This window comes from Salvelinus fontinalis, chromosome 24, assembly GCF_029448725.1.
Source record: "Salvelinus fontinalis isolate EN_2023a chromosome 24, ASM2944872v1, whole genome shotgun sequence".
NCBI classification, from domain to species: Eukaryota; Metazoa; Chordata; class Actinopteri; order Salmoniformes; family Salmonidae; genus Salvelinus; species Salvelinus fontinalis.
In genome coordinates this window covers 32714559-32739407 of record NC_074688.1, presented here as the reverse complement: position 1 = coordinate 32739407, position 24849 = coordinate 32714559, and the positions used below count along the sequence as shown (strand labels likewise).

At 45.3% G+C, this 24849-nt stretch overlaps 1 protein-coding gene across 13 annotated transcripts in view; it reads right to left on the bottom strand.

The window, feature by feature from the left end:
* Nucleotides 1-24849, bottom strand: part of LOC129822317 (RNA-binding protein Musashi homolog 2-like) — a 458816-nt gene that overhangs the window by 69356 nt on the left and 364611 nt on the right. For 8 of the 13 annotated variants that reach the window (XR_008754471.1, XR_008754472.1, XM_055880501.1 and 5 more), the window contains exon 11: nt 4571-4690. Coding sequence is in view for 11 of the 13 variants with exons in the window: in XM_055880501.1 (XP_055736476.1) it covers nt 4571-4690 (120 nt within the window). In the remaining 2 variants the exon portion in view is untranslated. Of the gene's footprint in view, nt 1-1708; nt 1792-4570; nt 4691-24849 lie in introns of those variants that run through there. The other 5 variants (XM_055880505.1, XM_055880506.1, XM_055880510.1 and 2 more) reach the window with 2 other exon arrangements.

The following is a 24849-nucleotide window of genomic DNA, read 5'->3' as shown; positions in this document are numbered from 1 at the left end:
GCATACTTTCAAAGTTGTGGCAAAATGGCAGAATTTACATTCTACATCAATGCGAGCTGTGGCTACCTCCGCCTTTGTGCAAGGAGGAGCACTGCCAGAGCCCTGCAAAATGACCTCCAGCAGGCCACAAATGTGCATGTGTCAGCATATGGTCTCACAAGGGGTCTGAGGATCTCATCTCGGTACCTAATGGCAGTCAGGCTACCTCTGGCGAGCACATGGAGGGCTGTGCGGCCCCACAAAGAAATGTCACCCCACACCATGACTGACCCACCGCCAAACCGGTCATGCTGGAGGATGTTGCAGGCAGCAAAACGTTCTCCACGGCGTCTCCAGACTCTGTCACGTCTGTCACATGTGCTCAGTGTGAACCTGCTTTCATCTGTGAAGAGCACAGGGCGCCAGTGGCGAATTTGCCAAACTTGGTGTTCTCTGGCAAATGCCAAACGTCCTGCACGGTGTTGGGCTATAAGCACAACCCCCACCTGTGGACGTCGGGCCCTCATACCACCCTCATGGAGTCTGTTTCTGACCGTTTGAGCAGACACATGCACATTTGTGGCCTGCTGGAGGTCATTTTGCAGGGCTCTGGCAGTGCTCCTCCTTGCACAAAGGCGGAGGTAGCGGTCCTGCTGCTGAGTTGTTGCCCTCCTATGGCCTCCTCCACGTCTCCTGATGTACTGGCCTGTCTCCTGGTAGCGCCTCCATGCTCTGGACACTACTCTGACAGACACAACAAACCTTCTTGCCACAGCTCGCATTGATGTGCCATCCTGGATGAGCTGCACTACCTGAGCCACTTGTGTGGGTTGTAGACTCCGTCTCATGCTACCACTATAGTGAAAGCACCGCCAGCATTCAAAAGTGACCAAAACATCAGCCAGGAAGCATAGGAACTGAGAAGTGGTCTGTGGTCACCACCTGCAGAACCACTCCTTTAATGGGGGTGTCTTGCTAATTGCCTATAATTTCCACCGTTTGTCTATTCCATTTGCACAACAGCATGTGAAATGTATTGTCAATCAGTGTTGCCTCCTAAGTGGACAGTTTGATTTCACAGAAGTGTGATTGACTTGGAGTTACATTGTGTTGTTTAAGTGTTCCCTTTATTTTTTTGAGGAGTGTAGTTTGTTAACAAGAAATTTGTGGAGTGGTTGAAAAACGTGTTTCAATGACTCAAACCTAAGTGTATGTAAACTTCCGACATCAACTGTATGTAAACTTCTGACTTCAACTGTAGGTATGCACGGTAGCTTTGACATCAGTTTTTAACATCGGCGTTAAACTAGACATCGGGCCGATACCGATGTTGGCATTTTTAGCTAATATCGGTCGATTCCGATATGTTCACCGATATATCGTGCATCCCTAGTAGCTAGTATCTATGACTTCGTCCACCACTACCATGACCACTACAGGTGGCATGCACTAAAGTCCGACTTATACATAGTACAGGGATCAGGGACAACAGGAGGAACAGACATACGTGACAGAAAGGTTGTGTCTTTGTACATAAAAACACTCTACATCTAATAAAGACAGGATGGAAGGGAGAGAGAGAATGAAAGAAAGAAATAGAGTGAGAGCAGACAGAATATGCAAAGAGGAAGAAGAGATGAGAGAAGCTAGTTTAGAACAGAGAGGGAAGGATGGAGGGAGAAGAGGACATAGTCAGGAGGAGTGAGGGGGTAGTAGGGTGTGAACAAACCTTCTGGCAGGCAGGCAGAGTGCACCCAGGGGAGTGTGTGAGGTGAGCAGAGAAGGAGTGTCCCAGTCAGGACCATAGGCTCTCTGCAAGGCCCAACCAAGTCAGAGACAGAAACAACTGGTCACATTCACCACCAATCACAAACTCCCATCGCTCCCATCTCTCTGTATGTCCTTTTACCAGTGTACCTCGAAGCACAAAGGGTTTTGAATTGGTTTGAATTGTTTTTTTTTGTGTGCGTGTGTGTGTGTGTGTGTGTGTGTGTGTGTGTGTGTGTGTGTGTGTGTTTTTCCTTCACTATGTCTCTCACAGACATTTCCACTGTCTACCAACAGCACCTTTGGTTTGAGTTTGATCTACACTGCTGGTCTTCTGCACTAGACAACTTTGAAGCAGGCCATGTTCTATTAGAAGAGTGTGGTCATCTATAAGCACATTCTGCTCCGGTTTAATAACTTCAAAACAGAAGAATCTGACATGAAATTGTTCCTGACTTTACTTTGAGAGATTTATTGGTGAAAGGGGAAAATAATATCATGAAATCTTAATCTAGATAAAGAACGGCATCATGATCTGAGGATTGCGGGTGGATCAAATGTGTATTTCTCGTCTTAAACACTATTGTTTTCTAGCAGCAGATCTAACTGATTAGCAGGTCCAACATCCCTACACCCCTATAGCACTGCTCCCTCTATCAGATGAAATAATATTTAATCTAGACCACCTTAGGGCACGTCAGGGGGAGGCTGGGTAGGCCTGGGGGACCCCTGGGGGGCTAAAAGGGGGTATCCTGTACTGACACGCGTGTGTTTGATGGGTAATGTGTTAACATCTTCTTCAGCTTTCACTGCCTTGTCACCCTCTCCTTTTTTCAATTGCAATTCAAAACCCATGTCTATAGTTAAGTATTGAATATTGTGATAGCTTATGTTTCAGATTAGGTCAAATTATATTTTGTATAAATAAATAATCTGTCATAACAACAGCCTAACAGGATCCCATACAGGGTCCTTTGTAACCTACTGGTGCTCTGTGAACAGAACCAGTTATATGGAACAGATGTGCTTCGAGGACCTACATCTGCAAACATCCGCTGAATCACTTCAAAACATTCAAACACATGACTGTCTTGTTCTTGATGATGAGTGAGTTACAGTAACAACACAGAACCTGAGCCAATGGCAGGAGGGCTCAGCCATTAGTATGTCATTATTACTGTGAGAGCCATCCTTTAGCATCACATAAAAAATAGTTAGCATGGTGGCTAAACTACCCAAATACAAGTATATATGAAAATTCCATCTGCTCAATCACTTCAGACAATATCTTTGCAGAGGGGCGTGGGTAAACTCATGTCTCTTGGTAGTAAGTACTAGATGAAGTTGCAGGGAAAGGTCAAGTCTAAATGTCAGCCCTGTGGGCCCTGTTGGTCCCTGGCCTTCCCTTCTGGTTCTCTGTGAGCGTGATAGAGTGACAGAATCATCCAGGAGACAGTCAGTGGAAGAGCTGGAGCAACATACTGTACTGTAGCCAAGGGCTAGCTCTGTTACTGGCTCTCTGACTCGCCAAACTCAGCTTAGCTGTATTGCTTAGGCCAGCCCTGCACTAACTTGGATAAACCCAGTCTAGTCTAACCATAGCCTTTATATTTGACCCGGTCCTCATCCCCCCAGACCCACCTAGGTCATAAGGCATCAAAGTGAGGTCTCTGCTTTGATTTCTCATATCAGGTGCATGTGTGTGTATGTGTGTGTGTGTGTGTGTATATGTGTGCATGTGCGTGTGTGAATAGTGAGTTTGTGTGTGTGTGTGGTGTGTGTTAGGCTGAACCTCCAAGCCTAACTGTAAGGGGCCAGGCTTTCTGACAGACAATTAGAGTGCCCGATCATTTCCCCTCGCAGCCAAAATGCCATCTGTCAATTCCAGCCGCACCGCTTGTTTTTCTCCAGTGTTTATTTACCTTTATATTTCCGTGTCTGTGGACAAAATCAGTGTGATTGATTAAGCTATCGTACTAGCCAATCAACGGCCAGGGAATAAAAAAATCAACAAGTGAACCAATTTAAGCAGACCCTTTTATCCAAAGCGACTTACAGTCACGTATGCATACATTTTATGTATGGGTGGTCGTGGGAATTGAATCCACTACCCTGGCATTACAAGCGCCATGCTCTAAAAACTGAGCTACAAGTTGGTAGAGCGTGGCACTACAAAGAATCTGGACTCTCATGATGCTGGCTTGGTTACTCAGAGACTGGATGGTCTTATAGGGGCGAGCCGTATCCCAACTTGAGATTTGTGTGGAACTAAGACTTTTGAGTAAACTCATCGATATCAATAGGACAATTTGCACAAAGGTTTCAATTGCACATGCTGATTTCAAGTTAGGAGCCTTCTCTGATAGAGGTGTATGAGTGATATGACCAACACATGAGAAATCAACATCCTGCTCCCTGGATTTGCAGTCACATATTGTACTGTGGAGGTACATTACAGTAGGTAGTATTCCTACCTATCAAACACAGAGCTGGCAGGTATAGTAGCTCTGTAACAAGACAACTAAAGACTGCTACCCTGGTCCTGTCCTCACCCTCTGTCTATTCTAGCCAGTGCAGAGGCAAGTGAGGAGAGAACAGGGAGTTTAGCATCCTCCTTCTATCCTCTCTTGTCTATGAAGCGTGTATGTGTGTGTGTGTGTGTGTGTGTGTGTGTGTGTGTGTGTGTGTGTGTGTGTGTGTGTGTGTGTGTGTGTGTGTGTGTGTGTGTGTGTATGCAGCAGGTGAGAGAGGAGTTATCGGCGGCCAGTGAGAGCAGAGCATGGATTGTAGCAGTAGCCACACAGAATACCGACAGAGCGTTTACCTGCCCCTGCGTTCTGCTGGTATGCCATGTAGCCACCTCTTCCACGGGCCCCCCTACCTGAGCCACGCACTGCCGCCACTGCCGCTGCTGCCACCGGTCCATACGCCGTCGCTGGGAAGCCTGGGGGACAGATGGGGACAAGGCATCAGTGTGTGTGGGAGAAAGAGTGTGTGTGAGGGGTCGGATTGTGTGAAAGAGATTGAGTGTGTGTGTGACTGTGTGTGTACGGGGAGTAGGGTTGTGTGAGAGAGAGTGCATGTTTTTGTCTGCGTGTATGGGTTGGGGGTTGGCTCGTGTGAGAGAGCGACTGTGAGTGTGTGTTAGCGTGTGTATCTCTCTATATGCCCAGTAACTGGGATTAGTTTTGGATTAGCAAGTGACATTGCTTTCTAACATGAGGAAAAGACGAGTGAGGGAATCTTCTAGCTGGCAAGCTGTATCAGGGGGAGGTACCAGTCTTCCAGATCCTCAAGAACAGGAAATAGAGTGTTAACTTGGAAACATAACCAATATCATGCACCATGAAGACCGATATGGACATTTGGAACACGCTCGCACACTTTGTAGTCCACTTAAGTCATTTATCTCGCTGGCTTCGTGCGCACTGTGCAGAGGAAGGGAGGAGGGAGGGAAAGAGAAAGCCGTAAAGTCGGGAGAGCGAATCAGCCGCAGTTGTCAGCCGGCGAGGTTTATGCCTTGGAACTCAACCAATCAGAGGGATAATTTGGTCTCCAGGCAGCGTGAACGGCTGTTGCAGCCCCGGCGGACCACTGGGCCTGGGGAACGAGGGAGGAACAGGGGGATGGAGGGATGATTTGTGGAAGAAAGGTGACTCTGGGTAAACTTGGCATTATTATGGGTCTGGGCATCTGAGATTCATCGCTTGGTTCTGAGTGCCCTTTGGGTGGAGGTTGGCTGGGACAGGAGGACACAGGTTGAGGAGATTCTAGATAGAGGAGAGGAGAGTGTGCATATTTAAATGTTCCTTGCTTTAAAGTGTTACAGCATTGTTCCCAATATTCATAATACAATGAGGCTCAATTGTCTGTGGCTTGAAAGCACACAAGCATTTTTCTGCTCTTCATTATCTCTTTCCCTGTCAATTATCTAACTTGCCAACGAATACAACAAAGAAGACGTCTCCACAGCATTCTACAAAGATCCTTACGTGCAGTATGCACTCAGTTAAACAAGGCATAGGCCAGTCAATAGGTAGACTGTGGACAATAGCCTTCTAATGTACACCTTTGTGGTTACCTATTCACACAAAGAAGAGGGAGTTGCAGTTGGCCAACTATTCAGCTACTGTTTAGGCTTTGATAAGCAACGGTAACCAGTAAAGTGGTTCGCTTTGTCAAAAATACAGTTGTAGCCTTTGATATTAAAGGGATTGGGAAAGGGTTTTTAGTAAAGTTGAGCATGAACATGGCTGAAAGCTGCTGTGTCTGTGTGTGAGGGCAAGTGAGTGAGTGAGTGAGTGAGTGAGTGAGTGAGTGAGTGAGTGAGTGAGTGAGTGAGTGAGTGAGAGAGAGAGAGAGAGAACTAGAGAGAGTTAGAGAGAGTTAGAGAGAGAGTGAGTGAGTGAGTGAGTGATTGAGTGAGTTAGAGAGTTAGAGAGAGAGAGAGTGAGAGAGAGAAAGAGTGAGTGTGAGAGAGTGAGTGAGTGTGAGAGAGAGAGAGAGAATGAGTGAGTGTGAGAGAAGGAGAGAGAGAGAGAGAGAAAGAGTGAGTGTGAGAGTGAAAGAGTGAGTGTGAGAGAGAGAGAGAGAGAGAGAGAGAGAGACAGAGAGAGAGAAAGAGTGAGTGTGAGAGTGAAAGAGTGAGTGTGAGAGAGAGAGAGAGAGAGAGAGAGAGAGAGAGAGAGAGAGAGACAGAGAGAGAGAAAGAGAGAGTGTGAGAGAGAGAGTGAAAGGGTGAGTGTGTGAGAGAGAGAGAGAGAGAGAGAGAGAGAGTGAGACAGAGAGAGAGTGAGTGAGAGCGCTCAGAGCAAGCGAACACGAACCAGCTCCAGAGTGTGTGTACTCGCCCGTCGAGGGTCTTTGACTTTGACTGGATCTACCGTGTTCAAACATCATAATTAAATATCATCATTATAGAGGGAGACAATGGAAGACCCAGCGAGGAGGACGAGTACTCAGTCAGTCAGTGGTTAGTTATTATGATATAAATATAATTACAGACCATCTCTCTCACTAATTAAAACATCTTTGGCTGCAGAGGGCTATTCATGATAAAGGGCCCAGACACAATGGAGCAGTGACATTGGCAGATAGTTGCCATCAGATAGGAGGGATGCCATGTAATTCACTCTTTGTCTTCTCTCTTATTAAACAAAGCCAGTCCCCATCCTGTTCTATTAGGGGACTTAATAACCTCTGATGTGGTGCTAATATATAACCAACAAATTGGAATTTAGGATGAGATTATGTCTGAACAAAGGCCTGAGTTGACATGTAATATTGAGAGGGGAGACGCCAGTGCGCATATGATAGGATAGTGAGCTGTCCGCAGGAGGAAGTTATTGAGCGATGTGGTGCCCTTGGCTTGAGGCAGGCCCACTCAGTAGACCGTCCACAAAAAGCCACCAGGAGAAAGGGCAGAGAAAGAGGACGAAAGCAATGAGTGGAAACGAGGTGCTAGCCAGGGAGAGGAAAAACAGAGCTGGTGGAGGTAAGTGGGCCTGAATGTTGTGCTCTGAGGGGCTGTGTTAAGGGGTGCTGGGGGTTAAGAGGAACACTGTGGTGTCCAGGATGAGGTGGTTCCCCTACTACAGGGACATTCCATGTGTAAGGGCCTGGAGGTCAATGTGGAGGAGGACCATGCCGAGAGAGAGAGAGACTGGCTGGTAGATATGGTCATGATGAACAGAAATATAGCTCTTTCTTTCTTTCTTCCTGTGGCAGCACAGTTGGGTAAGATTGGACAAGTATGCTTTTCACACTGTGTTCATACTGAGCTTGGATTCTCAAAGGAATACAAATTATTTGCTATCTGCCCTCCAATTTCCTCAGACATCAAGCCAAATATTTCACGAGACAAAAAACGTGTCAATCTTTGTTTCTCCTTCACTGCCAATGTTGCGACTCGGCAACCTGTAGTCTCTGTGTTCCAAAGTTGGCGTTCGATGGGCAAAGTTGTTGAGAGAGATAAGGTGTTGGGGATTAGCTGGGTTAATTAATAGATCTTAGGGCAGCTGTGGAGGTTCATTGTTTTGTATTCACAGACTGCAGAGACGCTGCCCAGGAGAGCCTCAGCGACATTAAATCAATTTCATGGCTCCGTTATTACTGGAGAGATAAAGCCAATATTTAGCTGGTAGTTTCTGCAGGTTTCTATATATTTAGCTGGTAGTTTCTGCAGGTTTCTATATATTTAGCTGGTAGTTTCTGCAGGTTTCTATATAATTAGCTGGTAGTTTCTGCAGGTTTCTATATATTTAACTGGTAGTTTCTGCAGGTTTCTATATATTTAGGTGGTAGTTTCTGCAGGTTTCTATATATTTAGGTGGTAGTTTCTGCAGGTTTCTATATATTTAGGTGGTAGTTTCTGTAGGTTTCTATATATTTAGCTGGTAGTTTCTGCAGGTTTCTATATATTTAGCTGGTAGTTTCTGCAGGTTTCTATATATTTAGCTGGTAGTTTCTGCAGGTTTCTATATATTCAGGTGGTAATTTCTGCAGGTTTCTATATATTTAGGTGGTAGTTTCTGCAGGTTTCTATATATTTAGGTGGTAGTTTCTGCAGGTTTCTATATATTTAGGTGGTAGTTTCTGCAGGTTTCTATATATTTAGCTGGTAGTTTCTGCAGGTTTCTATATATTTAGCTGGTAGTTTCTGCAGGTTTCTATATATTTAGCTGGTAGTTTCTGCAGGTTTCTATATATTCAGGTGGTAATTTCTGCAGGTTTCTATATATTTAGGTGGTAGTTTCTGCAGGTTTCTATATATTTAGGTGGTAGTTTCTGCAGGTTTCTATATATTTAGGTGGTAGTTCCTGCAGGTTTCTATATATTTAGTTGGTAATTTCTACAGGTTTCTATATATTTAACTGGTAGTTTCTGCAGGTTTCTATATATTTAGCTGGTAGTTTCTACAGGTTTCTATATATTTAGCTGGTAGATTCTGCAGGTTTCTATATATTTAGCTGGTAGTTTCTGCAGGTTTCTATATATTTAGCTGGTAGTTTCTGCAGGTTTCTATATATTTAGCTGGTAGTTTCTACAGGTTTCTATATATTTAGCTGGTAGTTTCTGCAGGTTTCTATATATTTAGCTGGTAGTTTCTGCAGGTTTCTATATATTTAGGTGGTAGTTTCTGCAGGTTTCTATATATTTAGCTGGTAGTTTCTGCGGGTTTCTATATATTTTGCTGGTAGTTTCTGCAGGTTTCTATATATTTAGGTGGTAGTTCCTGCTAGTTTCTATATATTTAGGTGGTAGTTTCTACAGGTTTCTATATATTTAGCTGGTAGTTTCTGCAGGTTTCTATATATTTAGGTGGTAGTTTCTGCAGGTTTCTATATATTTAGCTGGTAGTTTCTGCAGGTTTCTATATATTTAGGTGGTAGTTTCTGAAGGTTTCTATATAATTAGCTGGTAGTTTCTGCAGGTTTCTATTTATTTAGCTGGTAGTTTCTGCAGGTTTCTATATAATGAGCTGGTAGTTTCTGCAGGTTTCTATATAATGAGCTGGTAGTTTCTGCAGGTTTCTATTTATTTAGCTGGTAGTTTCTGCAGGTTTCTATTCATTTATCTGGTAGTTTCTGCAGGTTTCTAGTCATTTAGCTGGTAGTTTCTGCAGGTTTCTATATAGGCCCCGCTGCTTGGCTTGTAGGGAGCTGCGCTGCCTTGTTCCCCCGTAACTCTAGCCCTGTCTCTCTTCTCTGTTACCTCTCCTCTTTGTCTAGCACTCCTAAATCTCCTTGTTATGTTTGTGTTTCTATATCTATACCAACCCTCAGGCTCTCTTCCCCTTTTGTCTGTCCCCCATCTCTCTCTCATACACCTTCTCTCTTTCCATGAACAGCAGACACCTTCTTTCTTTCCTTGTACAGCAGACACCTTCTCTCTTTCCCTGTACAGCAGACACCTTCTTTCTTTCCCTGAACAGCAGACACCTTCTCTCTTTCCCTGAACAGCAGACACCTTCTCTCTTTCCCTGAACAGCAGACACCTTCTCTCTTTCCCTGAACAGCAGACACCTTCTCTCTTTCCCTGAACAGCAGACACCTTCTCTCTTTCCCCGAACAGCAGACACCTTCTCTCTTTCCCCGAACAGCAGACACCTTCTCTCTTTCCCTGAACAGCAGACACCTTCTCTCTTTCCCTGAACAGCAGACACCTTCTCTCTTTCCCCGAACAGCAGACACCTTCTCTCTTTCCCTGAACAGCAGACACCTTCTCTCTTTCCCTGAACAGCAGACACCTTCTCTCTTTCCCTGAACAGCAGACACCTTCTCTCTTTCCCTGAACAGCAGACACCTTCTCTCTTTCCCTGAACAGCAGACACCTTCTCTCTTTCCCTGAACAGCAGACACCTTCTCTCTTTCCCTGAACAGCAGACACCTTCTCTCTTTCCCTGAACAGCAGACACCTTCTCTCTTTCCCCGAACAGCAGACACCTTCTCTCTTTCCCTGAACAGCAGACACCTTCTCTCTTTCCCTGAACAGCAGACACCTTCTCTCTTTCCCCGAACAGCAGACACCTTCTCTCTTTCCCTGAACAGCAGACACCTTCTCTCTTTCCCTGAACAGCAGACACCTTCTCTCTTTCCCTGAACAGCAGACACCTTCTCTCTTTCCCTGAACAGCAGACACCTTCTCTCTTTCCCTGAACAGCAGACACCTTCTCTCTTTCCCTGAACAGCAGACACCTTCTCTCTTTCCCTGAACAGCAGACACCTTCTCTCTTTCCCTGAACAGCAGACACCTTCTCTCTTTCCCCGAACAGCAGACACCTTCTCTCTTTCCCTGAACAGCAGACACCTTCTCTCTTTCCCTGAACAGCAGACAGAGGTATGTGGGGCTCCTGCAGCCCAAATAAGAATGAATGGGCCAGCGTTGCACTGCAGAGACCATTGAGTCCAGTGCACACAGGAAGTCTGATTTAATTCTTCCTGACAACTAAAAACCAAACCAGGGCTGTGAGGGAGGGACAGACAATTGTGATTTAGAATAGATTTTAAACTATGACAGCCAGCAGTTCTCTGGAACAAGGAGTTCTGGGGCATCATCAGCGGGCTGAACTATGTTCCATTGGTTGTTAACTTCTCTAGGGTAGGGGGCAGCATTCTGAATTTTGGATGAAAAGCATGCCCAAATTAAACTGCCTGCTTCTCGGGCCCAGAAGATATGATATGCATATAACTGGTAGATTTGGATAGAAAACACTCTAAAGTTTCCAAAACTGTTAAAATAGTGTCTGTGAGTATAACAGAACTGATTTGGCAGGCGAAAACCTGAGAAAAATCCATTCGGGAAGTAGTTTTTCTTTTGGTTTTGTAGTTTTCTATTCAATGCCATTACAGTATCCATTAACTTAGGACTCAAATTGCAGTTCCTATGCCTTCCACTAGATGTCAACAGTCTTTAGAAATTGTTTCAGGCTTATATTCTGAAAAATGAGGAAGTAAGAGCAGTCTGAATGAGTGGACCCTAAAGTGTCACAGCCCGTGAATTGGCCGGTGAGGCTGAACAGAACTCACAACCATGTTTCCAGATGAGTGGCAGATGCGCTTATCGTTCAATAGAAATGTTTTGGACCACTGCCTACGGCTTGAGAGATCAGAGATGGTATTCTGAAGGTTTGCACTTCAGTTGGCCTCGCTCTCTCCATCCTACTCTCATGATGTCCCAGAGCGTGCCAAAGTGAACTGAATGTTGTGGTTAAAATGCTCCCCCATCTTTTGAAAACGTGCACATTTATCAATACTGTGAAACCAATCATGTGGATGGATCAACAATTTCAAATTAGTATATGTTCGGTAATGGGCCTACTTTACGTAAAGTGTTACCTGTGTAGCAGCGTTAATGTTAGCTGCCAATTGCAGGCTTTTGGCCCCCCCCCCCCCCCCCCAAAAAATAAATAAAATAATAATAATAATATGAAAAGCCGATTAAACTGTTGCTGGCCAAAATGACCGGCAGAAAAAACATCCATTGAAAAATAATGCTGTTTATTCATGGATGGAAATACCAGTCGATGTACAGTGCATTTGGAAAGTATTCAGACCCCTTGACTTTTTCCACATTTTGTTACGTTACAGCCTTATTCTAAAATTGATTGAATTGTTTTTTGTTCCCCACCATCAATCTACACACAAAGCAAACATTTTTTCTCTCCAAATGTATAATAAAAAAACTGAAGTATTACATTTACGTAAGTATTCAGACCCTTTAGTGAGTACTTTGTTGAAGCACCGTTGGCAGCGATTACTGCCTTGAGTCTTCTTGGGTATGACGCTACAGGCTTGGCACACCTGTATTTGGGGAGTGTCTTCCATTCTTCTGTGCAGATCCTCTCAAGCTTTGTCAGGTTGACTGGGGAGCGAAGCACAGATGTTTTCATGTCTCTCCAGAAATGTTTGATCGGGTTCAAGTCCGGGCTCTGACTGGGCTACTCAAGGACTTTCAGAGACTTGTCCCGAAGGCGCTCCTTGGTTATATTTATCCTACCATTTCTACTGTTCTGCGTGCCAGTTATGATTTTCATATGCACTTTCATGGAAAAGTTTTATTTCAATAATAACGTTTTCGTTTCACAAAATTGTCAAGTGGTTAATCAAAAAATCTGAATTAAAAAGATATATTCTAAAAGTTAAGTCAACTAATGCGAGATCACCAGCCTCTGTTTTATGGACACAAGATCCGTTGGCGGCTTAAGAAATGAGCCGGAATTCTTACTGGTTGGTAGGTGATCAAATACTTATGTCATTGTAACGACTCTCGTCGTTGGTTGAAGGAGAGGAGGACCAAATCGCAGCATGGTATTTATCCATATTTATTTGAATACTTCTTTTACACAAACAAAAACAATAAACAAAACGAAACCAACGACGCTACAGTCCTGAACATGTGAACCTATAAAACAAAGAACGCAACAAACAGGAACAATCACCCACAAACAAACAGTGAACACAACCTACCTTAATATGGTTCCCAATCAGAGACAACGTAAAACACCTGCCTCTGATTGAGAACCATATCAGGCCAATCAGACACACCTAAACCAATGAGACACCAAAACATAGAATACACCACCCAGCTCACTTCCTGACCAACTAAACAAAGACTAAACAAAGGAAATAAGGTCAGGAACGTGACAGTACTCCCCCCCAAGGTGTGGACTCCGGCCGCAAAACCTGAACCTATAGGGGAGGGTCTGGGTGGGCATCTGTCCACGGTGGCGGCTCTGGCGCTGGACGTGGCTCCCACCCCACCATAGTTAATCCCCGCTTCCGTGGCCTCCTCCTATTGACGACCCACCAACATAACCCTACTGTACTGATGGGCGCCTCTGTACAGATGGGCGCCTCTGGACAGAGGGGCGCCTCTGGACAGAGGGGCAGCTCCGGACTGAGGGGCAGCTCCGGACTGAGGGGCAGCTCCGGACAGAGGGGCAGCTCCGGACTGAGGGGCAGCTCCGGACTGAGGGGAAATTCCGGCATCGCCGGCGTGACAGGCAGCTCTGGCAGCTCCTGGCTGGCTGACGGCTCTGGCGGCTCCTGGCTGGCTGATGGCTCTGGCGGCTCCTGGCTGGCTGACGGCTCTGGCGGCTCCTGGCTGGCTGACGGCTCTGGCGGCTCCTGGCTGGCTCACGGCTCCTGGTTGGCTGACGGCTCTGGCAGCTCCTGACCGGCGGGCGGCTCTGGCGGCTCCTGACCGGCGGGCGGCTCCTGACTGGCGGGCGGCTCCGGCGGCTCCTGACTGACGGTCGGCTCTAGCGGCTACTGACTGACGGACGGTTCTGAAGGCTCAGGACAGATGGCCGGCTTTGAAGGCTCAGGACAGACGGGCGGCTTTGAAGGCTCAGGACAGACGGGCAGCTCAGATGGTGCTGGGCAGACGGGCAGCTCAGATGGCAGACGGGCAGTGCAGGCGGCGCTGGGCAGACGAACATCGCAGGCGGCTCTGGGCAGATGGATAGCTCAGTCGGCGATAGGCAGACGGATAGCGCAGACGGCGCTGGGCAGACGGCAGACTCTGGCCGGCTGAGGCGCACAGTAGGCCTGGTGCCGGAACTGGTGGTACCGGGCTAAGGACACGCACCTCAAGGCTAGTGCGGGGAGCAGCAACAGGGCGCACAGGGCTCTGGAGACGCACAGGAGGCTTGGTGCGTGGTGCCGGAACTGGTGGTACCGGTCTGGAGACACACATCACAGGGCGAGTGCGTGGAGGAGGAACAGGGCTCTGGAGACGCACAGGAAGCCTGGTGCGTGGTGTTGGCACTGGTGGTACTGGGCTGGGGCGAGGAGGTGGCGCCGGATATACCGGACCGTGAAGGCGTACAGGAGCTCTTAAACACTGAGCCTGCCCAACCTTACCTGGTTTAATGCTCCCCGTAGCCAGGCAAGTGCGGCGAGGTGGAATAGCCTGCACTGGGCTGTGCTGGCGAACCGGGGACACCATGCGTAAGGCTGGTGCCATGTACACCGGCCCGAGGAGACGTACTGGAGGCCAGATACGTTGAGCCGGCTTCATGGCACCTGGCTCGATGCCCACTCTAGCCCGGCCGATATGTGGAGCTGGAATGTACCGCACCGGGCTAAGCACACGTACAGGAGACACCGTGCGCTCTTCCGCATAACACGGTGTCTGCCCGTACTCTCGCTCTCCACGGTAAGCACGGGGAGTTGGCGCAGGTCTCCTACCTGACTTCGCCACACTCCCTTTTAGCCCCCGCCCCAAGAAATTTTGGGGCTGCTTCTCAGGCTTCCGTGCTAGCCGCGTACCTTGATAACGTCCCCGTTCCTCCATTCTCCTGTATCCCTCCTCGCACTGTTCCAACAAATCCCAGGCGGGCTCCGGAACCCTCTCTGGATCGATCGACCAGTGCTCTATTTCCTCCCTCTTGAGCTGCTCCTGCTGCCGCTGCCTGTTACCACGCTGCTTGGTCCTTGGTTGGTGGGTGATTCTGTAACGACTCTCGTCGTTGGTTGAAGGAGAGGAGGACCAAATCGCAGCGTGGTATGTATCCATATTTATTAGAATACTTATTTTACACGAACAAAAACAATAAACAAAACGAAACCAACGACGCTACAGTCCTGAACATGTGAACCTATAAAACAAGGAACGCAATGAACAGGAACAATCACCCACAAACAAACAGTGAACACAGCCTACCTAAATATGGTTCCCAATCAGAGACAACGTAAAACACCTGCCTCTGATTGAGAACCATATCAGGCCAATCAGACACACCTAAACCAATGAGACACCAAAACATAGAATATATAGGAACGTGACAGTCATGCAATAAAATGCAAATTAATTACTTCAAAATCATACAATGTGATTGTCTAGATTTTTGTTAGATTCCGTCTCTCACAGTTGAAGTGTACCTATGATAAAAATTACAGACCTCTACATGCTTTGTAAATAGGAAAACCTGCAAAATTGGCAGTGTATCAAATACTTGTTCTCCCCACTGTATATATTTTTTGCAAACCACTGATCTAAGCACGAGTATGATTTAGTTATTACAACCTGTTCTTCCCATCTGTGGACCCCCAGAACCGTATCTCACCTTCCATCCTTCCTTAACGACTTCAGCTCGAGGTCACGAACTATCATTGCACCCCTCACATCTTTGCACACTTGTCTCCTTTCCTCTCCCCAATAGCCCTTACCCTCTCCTCCTCACCCTCTCTGTCTCCTTCCATATACACACATACAATATCCCACTCATTCCCCTTTTCTCCATCCTGTCTGCCACTATCATCTTTTCACCTCTTTTCCTTCCCTTACTTCAGGCAGAATATAAAGTTACTACAAAACATTGAGAGGTGACAGGTTCCCAAACTAAAGAGCTTTCTCTGTGTGTTGCTTCAGCTCCCACAGCAATATTAGGTGATCAATACAGAAACCCCACTCCTGTAATAAACACTGACATGCAGTAGGGTTGACATGCTGTGGCAGAAATGAGTCGGATTTGCAATATGTGTTTGGTTTTCCCTTGTGACTCACAAGGAAGGCTTGTCAGTCATCCAGTAAGGCTTTCTAAAGCTTACAGAAAGGAAAGCACTCGCTGAAAAAAAGGTTGACTTGTGTTAAAATAAGCAATGGAAGAGAGAGTGAATAATATGAAAAGAGCACAATCTCCATTGGCATCTGTTCATCGCATGGTGCAAGGAAAGGTGAGTCATTCTCCTCTGTGTGTATGTGTGTGTGTATGTCTGAGTGTGTGTCATTGTCCGACAGAACGGAAAGCTCTCTCTACTAGCGCTGCTGCTGCATATGCTTACAAAGAAGACCTCTGTGTGCAGCGCTTATCAAAGGCATGGCTCAGTCTGAATACTGGAAGCACCAAGCTCAGGGGAAGACTGACTGACTGACTCTGAGCCACAAACACCATTCAGCCATAGTACTGTAGCCTAACTACCTCACTACTATCCAGAGCCTTAATGTGTCTGCATTGACAGAGAAGAAGAATCAACTGACAAAAACGCTCTTCAGCCCATTCAGATGTGTGAAATAGCAGGGAATGAATGTGTGATGAACCGCATATGTGTATAGTGAGGCTGAGAATTCTGAGTTTAAAGTCATAAAGGGATGTATAGTACTGTATAGTTCAATCATGTAACACCCCCAGATAACTTCTGTCTGTCTACACTACTCTCAGAAGAACATAGAGACAAGCACCTAGAGGAGGAGGACAGGAAGAACAGTATTAACTGTTGTGATTTTCCAGTGTTAATATATCATTTATTATGTGACTGTTATGATTTCCCAGTGTTAATATTTCATTTATTACGTGACTTATGATTTCCCAGTGGTCATTTATAATTAATTTTGTGACTGCTATGATTCCCCAGTGTTAATATAACATTATGTTAGTGCTGGGGGAGAGCCAGGCAGTACATTCCTACTCAAATGGCTTACTTATCCTCTGCTATTATTAAAAGGGGGACAGTGCTGAAGAGCAAATAGCATCTCCTGATAAAAACGGCTTTCAGGGAGAGAAGGATTTCAGGCCTGGTGTGGTGTGTATATCTCTACCACAAAGTTATCTCTGTTTTAACAAAAGTACCACTGCAATTTCTTTCTTTTGGACAGATATGAGAGAAAGAAAAAAACACGCCATGCACTAAAAAGCATTATACTGTATATACACACCAGGGATATTTCAGATGACTCTGGATCCAGCTATTTCTGAAGGCACTAAGGCCCTTCATTGGCACATCCATCCACCACTCCACATACTAAAGAGCACTGTCCAGTGTGTAGATCAAAACAGAACAGTGGGCCTCTACTCCGCACTCTCCATCAGACAGACGAGCTGTGCTTCGAGAGCACAACCCACCACTATCTCCCTCCAGGTTTGAAGAAACATCACACGGCCTTTGAACTAATGGAGGAATAGGTTGAAATGCAGCAGGTATGGAGAGGTTGGGAGGGGCAGAATCCTCACTAAAGCACTCTGCACTTGAATCCAAACAGGCTCCCAAAAAGACTAAGTAGATTACTGTCTTTGTATACTATAGTACTTTATCACCATTTAAATATATTTGCATCTGCAACAAGTCTTCATCATAACTGGAAAATGTAGGCTGCATACTGGAAGAATGTCTGAAAACCACTGACACCTGTGTAAGTCAGGCCTGGGTCATTGAAATGGAGACGACGGGCCTGCACTTGGTCTCTGGTCCCCTGGTCCTTCTGCATGTGAAGCTTTGCCTCATTGACAGCCCTCCCCTCCTCTCCCCTCTCCTCTCTACCCGCCTGCCTCAGAGGTGACAAGCCGGGTGTAACATGCAATTAGGCAGCTCAGTGCCGTCACATGGGCGACAGAGATGACACCTGGGGTGTGTTGGGGTGATGACGGCCCTCGTCCCGAAGCTCCTGGGCATTTCAGAGCGCTGCCTTCACAATGAGGGCAATTACCAGCTAGCAGGGCGAGACGACAGGGGGAGCGACATTACAGCAGGGGCTCGCTGGGATGATAAAGACATGGGTCTGAAAGCTATCACTGTCTTCTTCTCTATGTCGTTCCTTCTTTCCCATCTTCCTTTCCCTCCCCCTCCACCTTTGTCCTTGGTGTGTGTGTGTGTACATGATTCACTAAACTTTTGAGTACCAGAAATGCTCACAAGAATAGTAAACCACCTAAAATTCAGACTTGAGGACATTTTGCCAGTCCTCACTTGTAAAAAGACTATGTTAGGCTTAGGGGTTAAGTTTAGGGTTAGAATTAGGGTTAAGGTTAAGGGTAAGGTTTAGGGTTAAGGGTTAGGGTAAGGTTTATGGTTAGGAAAAATAGGATTTTGAATTGGAATCAATTGTTGGTCCCCAAAAAGTTCTCACAAGTATAGTAAGACATAGTAGTGTGTGTGTGAGAGTGTGAGAGAGAGAGAGAGAGAGAGAGAGGTGCAGCATAGAGGGCCCACAGAGAATCAAGGCCGTCTGATGGACACAAAAGCCTCTATTAGATCTTGCCTTGCATGATAGGACACAACCTCTCACAGCACAAGTCAAGGATATAAATGTCACCTTACACGGAGGGGCAGGGAGAGCCAGAGGCACAGAGCCAGGACAGTCGCAGACATTGACTGGTCAAAATAACTGAGAAATATTCCCATGGAGAGCCAAGGTCCCATGTTTGATCCAGAATGGAGTCTACTTGCAACATACTGCTCTACTACCCTGCTGGTAATGAGACCGCGGCAGGTCCCACCACACATGGAGGGCTGTTTATGGCTGTGCCAGTCCCAGTGTGTTAGTCTCAGCAGTGGTATTAAGGCTGTTTACATATACAGTACCAATCAAAAGTTTGGACACACCTACTCATGGAAGGGTTTTTCTTAATTTTTTTTTTACATTTGCTACATTGTAGAACAATATTGAAGACATCAAAACTAAGTAATAACACACATGGAATCATGTAGTAACCAAAAAAGTGTTATTTATATGATTGATATTTTAGATTTTGGATTTTTCAAAGTAGCCAATCTTTGCCTTGATGACAGCTTTGCACACTTTTGGCATTCTCTCAACCAGCTTCACCTGGAGGAGTTTCCACATATGCTGAGCACTTGTTGGCTGCTTTTCCTTCACTCCGCGGTCCAACTCATCCCAAACCATCTCAATTTGTCATTTGATGCAGCACTCCATCATGCTCTTTCTTGGTCAAATAGCCCGTACAAAGCCTAAAGGTGTGTTGAGTCATTGTCCTGTTGAAAAACAAATGATAGTCCCACTAAGCGCAAACCAGATTCATGGAAAATGGCGCTGACAGATGGGCTGCCGTGCTTCTAGCTCTTAGGAAACTTTGCAGAATCTTTTTATTTTTTATGTGTTATTTCTTACATTATTATCCAATAACATTGTTTGTGTTATTACATACAGCCGGGAAGAACTGTTGGATTTTATTTTTTATGTGTTATTTCTTACATTATTATCCAATAACATTGTTTGTGTTATTACATACAGCCGGGAAGAACTGTTGGATGTCAGAGCGGCGGTAACTCCCTCACGACGCCAGGACAGCGGAGTCAATCACCACCTTCCGGAGACACCTGAAACCCCACCTCTTCAAGGAATACCTAGGATAGGATAAAGCAATCCTTCTGCCCCCCCCCCCTTAAAAGATTTAGATGCACTATTGTAAAGTGGCTGTTCCACTGGATGTCATAAGGTGAATGCACCAATTTGTAAGTCGCTCTGGATAAGAGCGTCTGCTAAATGACTTAAATGTAAATGTAAATGTAACTCACCAGCATTACGACCAGGAACACGACTTTTCCAAATCTAATCCTTTATTCGTACCCCCCAGGGTAATTATTTTATTTGAAAAATATATTTGACCAGTTAAGTCAAACTGACTCATTTATAGCAACGACCTGGGGCATAGTTACAGGGGAGATGAGGGGGGATGAAGGAGCCAATTGTAAGCTGGGGATGATTAGGTGACGGTATGAAGGCGAGATTGGGAATTCAGCCAGGACACCGGGGTTAACACCCCTACTCTTAACTTCTCTGCGCTACAGATCCCTTTAGCGGGATCATTTTCCTAAACAACCGCTGAATTGCAGGGCGCAAAGTATTACTAAAAATATTTATAATCATGCAATCACAAGTGAAATATACCAAAACACAGCTTAGCTTGTTGTTAATCCACATATCGTGTCAGATTTTGAAAATATGCTTTACAGCGAAAGAAATCCAAGCTTTTGTGAGTCTATCAATCAATGCTAGAACAGTTAGCCCCAAATTAGCATGGTCACGAAAGTCAGAAAAGCAATAAAATTAATCGCTTACCTTTGATAATCTTCGGATGTTTGTACTCAGGAGACTCCCAGTTACACAATAAATGTTCTTTTTGTTCGATAAATATTACTTTTATAACAAAAAAATGCCATTTGGTTTGCGAGTTATGTTCAGAAAACTACAGACTCGTTCCGGTCCTGAAAGGCTGAAGAAAATTACCAAACGTATCAGATTCAAAAATATTACTATAAATATTTATAATCATGCAATCACAAGTGAAATATACCAAAACACAGTTTAGCTTGTTGTTAATCCACCTATCGTGTCAGATTTTGAAAATATGCTTTGCAGTGAAAGCAATCCAAGCTTTTGTGAGTGTATCAATCAATGCTAGAACAGTTAGCCTTATATTAGCTTGGTTAGCTTGGTCACGAAAGTCAGAAAAGCAATAAAATTAATCGCTTACCTTTGATAATCTTCAGATGTTGCACTCACGAGACTCCCAGTTACGCAATAAATGTTATTTTTGTTCGATAAATATTACTTTTATAACAAAAAAACGCCATTTGGGTTGCGCGTTATGTTCAGAAAACCAAAGCCTCGTTCCGTTCGAGGAAAATTCCAAAAAGTATCCGTAATGTTCGTAGAAACATGTCAAATGTTTTTTATAATCAATCCTCAGGTTGTTTTTAACAAACATAATCGATAATATTTCAACCGGACCGTAACCTATTCAATAAAAGCGAGAAAGAAAATGGAGAGCTACCCCTCTCGCGCGCAGGAACTAATCAAAGGACACCTCACTAGTTTTGAAAAATCGCGCTCATTTTTCAAAATAAAAGCCTGAAACTATGTCTAAAGCCTGGTCACAGCTTGAGGAAGCCATTGGAAAATGAATCTAGTTGATACCCCTTTAAATTGAAGAAAGACGGGCAAGGAAACACAGATTAAAAACAAAAATCACTTCCGGGTTAGATTTCCTCAGGTTTTCGCCTGCAGAATCAGTTTTGTTATACTCACAGACAATATTTTGACAGTTTTGGAAATTTTGGAGTGTTTTCTATCCTAATCTGTAAATTATATGCATATTCTACGATCTGGACCTGAGAAATAGTCCATTTACCTTGGGAACGTTATTATTTTTTTTTTTTATAATAATAATCTGACCCCTAGCGTCAAGAGAATAAGATAAGTGCGATGGGATCTTTAGTGACCACAGAGAGTCAGGACACCCGTTTAATGTCCCATTCGAAAGACGGCGCCCTACACAGGGCAATGTCCCCAATCACTGCCCTTGGGCATTGGGATACTTTTTTTTAGATTAGAGGAAAGAGTGCCTCCTACTGGCCCTCCAAAACCACTTCCAGCAGCATCTGATTTCCCGTGTAGGGACCGACCCTGCTCAGTCTCAGAAGCAAGCAAGCAGTGGCGATGCAGAATGGTCTGAACTGATTCCAGATGCTGACTCAAAACCCCGCCGGGAGAGGAGAGGCACTCTGAGGGGACATCTAGTCTGACTCAGGAGGCGCGCACACCACCCACCGCTTCCGAGTATATTACTCGCTAATGTTCCGTCTCTGGATAATAAAGTTAACGAGCTCAGGACGAGGATTTCCTTCCAGAGAGACATCAGGGATTGTAACATACTCTATTTATCGCTGGTCTGACCAATCGGAATCCACGCTTCAAGATTGTTTTGATCACGCAGACTGGGATATGTTCTGGGTAGCCTCTAAGAATAACATTGACGAATACACTGATACGGTGACTGAGTTCATCAGGAAGTGTATAAGAGATGTTGTACCCACTGTGACTATTAAAACCTACCCTAACCAGAAACCATGGATAGATGGCAGCATTCGTGCCAAACTGAAAGCGCGAACCATCGCATTTAACCATGGCAAGGTAACTGGGAATATGGCCGAATGCTGGCAAAACATCAGTATAGAGACAAAGTGGAGTCGCAATTCAACGGCTCAGACAGGAGACGTATGTGGCAAGGTCTACAGACAATCAAGGACTACAAAGGGAAAACCACCCACGTCACAGACACTGACGTCTTGCTTCCGGACAAGCTAAACACCTTCTTCGCCCGCTTTGAGGATAACACAGCGCCACCGACGCGGCCCGCTACCAAGGACTGTGGACCCTCCTTCTCTGTGGCCGATGTGAGTAAGACGTCTAAGCATGTTAACCCTGGCAAGGCTGCCGGCCCAGATGGCATCCCTAGCCACGTCCTCAGAGCATGCGCAGACCAGCTGGCTGGAGTGTTACGGACATATTCAATCTCTCCCTATCCCAGTCTGCTGTCCCCACATGCTTCAAGATGTCCACAATTGATCCTGTGCCCAAGAAAGCAAAGGTAACTGAACTAAATGACTATTGCCCCGTAGCTCTCACTTCTGTCATCATGAAGTGCTTTGAGAGTCTAGTCAAGGATCATATCACCTCTACCTTACCTGACACCCTAGACCCACTTCAATTTGCTTACCGCCCCAATAGATCCCACAGACGACGCAATTGCCACCTGGACAAGATGAATACCTATGTAAGAATTCTGTTCACTGACTATACTTCAGCATTGTACACCATATTACCCTCCAAGCTCATCGTTAAGGTTGAGGCAATGGGTCTGAATCCTGCCCTGTGCAACTGGGTCCTGGCCTTCCTGACGGGCCGCCCCCAGGTGGTGAAAGTAGGAAACAACACCTCCACTTCGCTGATCCTCAACACTGGGGCCCCACAAGGATGCGTGCTCAGCACCCTGCTGTAATCCCGGTTCACCCATGACTGCGTGGCCACGCACGCCTCAAACTCAATCTTCAAGTATGCAGACGACACAACAGTATTAGGCCTGATTACCAACAAGGATGAGACACACTGGGAGTGTGGTGCCAGGAAAACAACCTCTCACCCAACGTCAATAAAGCAAAGAAGCTGATCTTCAGGAAACAGCAGAGGGGGCACACCGCTATCCACATCGATGGGACCGCAGTGGAGAAGGTGGAAAGCTTCAAGTTCCTCGGCGTACACATTACTGACAAACTGAAATTGTCCACCCACACAGACAGTGTGGTGAAGAAGGTGCAACAGTGCCTCTTCAAAGTCTCGAGGTTGAAGAAATTTGGTTTGGCACCTAAAACCCACACAAACTTTTACAGATGCACAATTGAGATGATACACCCTTGGGGTGTATCACCGCCTTGTACGGCATCTGTCTGCCAAACGCATCACCGGGGGCAAACTACCTGCCCTCCAGGACATCTACAGCACCCGATGTCACAGGAAGGCCAAAAAGATCATCAATGACAACAACCACCCGAGCCACTGCCTGTTCACCCCGCTATCATCCAGAAGGCGAGGTCAGTACAGGTGCATCAAAGCTGGGACCGAAAGACTGAAAAACAGCTTCAGACTGTTAAATAGCCATCATTAACACATTAGGCTGCGGCCCTATATACATAGACTTGAAATCATCACTGGCCACTTTAATAATGGAACACTAGTCACTTTAATAAGGTTTACATATTTTGCATTACTCATCTCATTTGTATATACAGTGGCAAGAAAAAGTATGTGAACCCTTTGGAATTATCTGGATTTCTGCATAAATTGGTCATCAAATTTGATCTAATCTTCATTTAAGTAACAACAATAGACAAACATAGTGTGCTTAAACTAATAACACACACATTATTGTATTTTTCTTGTCTATATTGAACATATAAACATATTAAACATTCACAGTGTAGGTTGGAAAAAGTATGTGAACCCCTAGGCTAATGACTTCTCCAAAAGCTAATTGGAGTCAGGAGTCAGCTAACCTGGAATGAGACGAGATTATAGATGTTGGTTAGAGCTGGCTTGCCCTATAAAAAACACTCACAAAATGTGAGTTTGCTATTTACAAGAAGCATTGCCTAATGTGAACCATGCCTCGAACAAAAGAGATCTCAGAAGACCTAAGATTAAGAATTGTTGATTTGCATAAATCTGGAAAGGGTTACAAAAGTATCTCTAAAAGCCTTGATGCTCATCAGTCCATGGTAAAACAAATTGTCTATAAATGGAGAAAGTTCAGCACTGTTGCTACTCTCCCTAGGAGTGGTCGTCCTGCAAAGATGACTGCAAAAGCACAGTGCAGAATGCTCAATGAGGTTAAAAAGAATCCTAGAGTGTCAGCTAAAGACTTACAGAAATCTCTGGAACATGCTAACATCTCTGTTGACGAGTCTACGATACGTAAAACACTAAACAACAATGGTGTTCATGGGAAGACACCACGGAAGAAGCCAGTGCTGTCCAAAAAAAACATTGCTGCAAGTCTGAAGTTCGGGACAGTGCACCTGGATGTTCCACAGCGCTACTGGCAAAATATTCTGTTGACAGATGAAACTACAGTTGAGTTGTTTGGAAGGAACACACAACACTATGTGTGGAGAAACAAAGGAACAGCACACCAACATCAAAACCTCATCCCAACTGTAAAGTATGGTGGAGGGAGCATCATGGTTTGGGGATGCTTTGCTGCCTCAGGGCTGGCTTGTGTAAGCTTGCTATCTTCGACGGAAAAATGACTTCCCAAGTTTTGCAGGAGAATGTTAGGCTATCTGTTCGCGAATTGAAGCTCAACAGAAGTTCACACCAGACATCCCAAGAATATTGCTGAACTGAAACAGTTTTGTAAAGAGGAATGGTCCAAAATTCCTCCTGACCGTTACGCATGTCTAATCCGCAACTACAGAAAATGTTCGGTTGAAGTTATTGCTGCCAAAGGAGGGTCAACCAGTTATTAAATCCAAGGGTTCACATACTTTTCCCACCCTGCACACAGATAATATAGAGCTGGAGGGA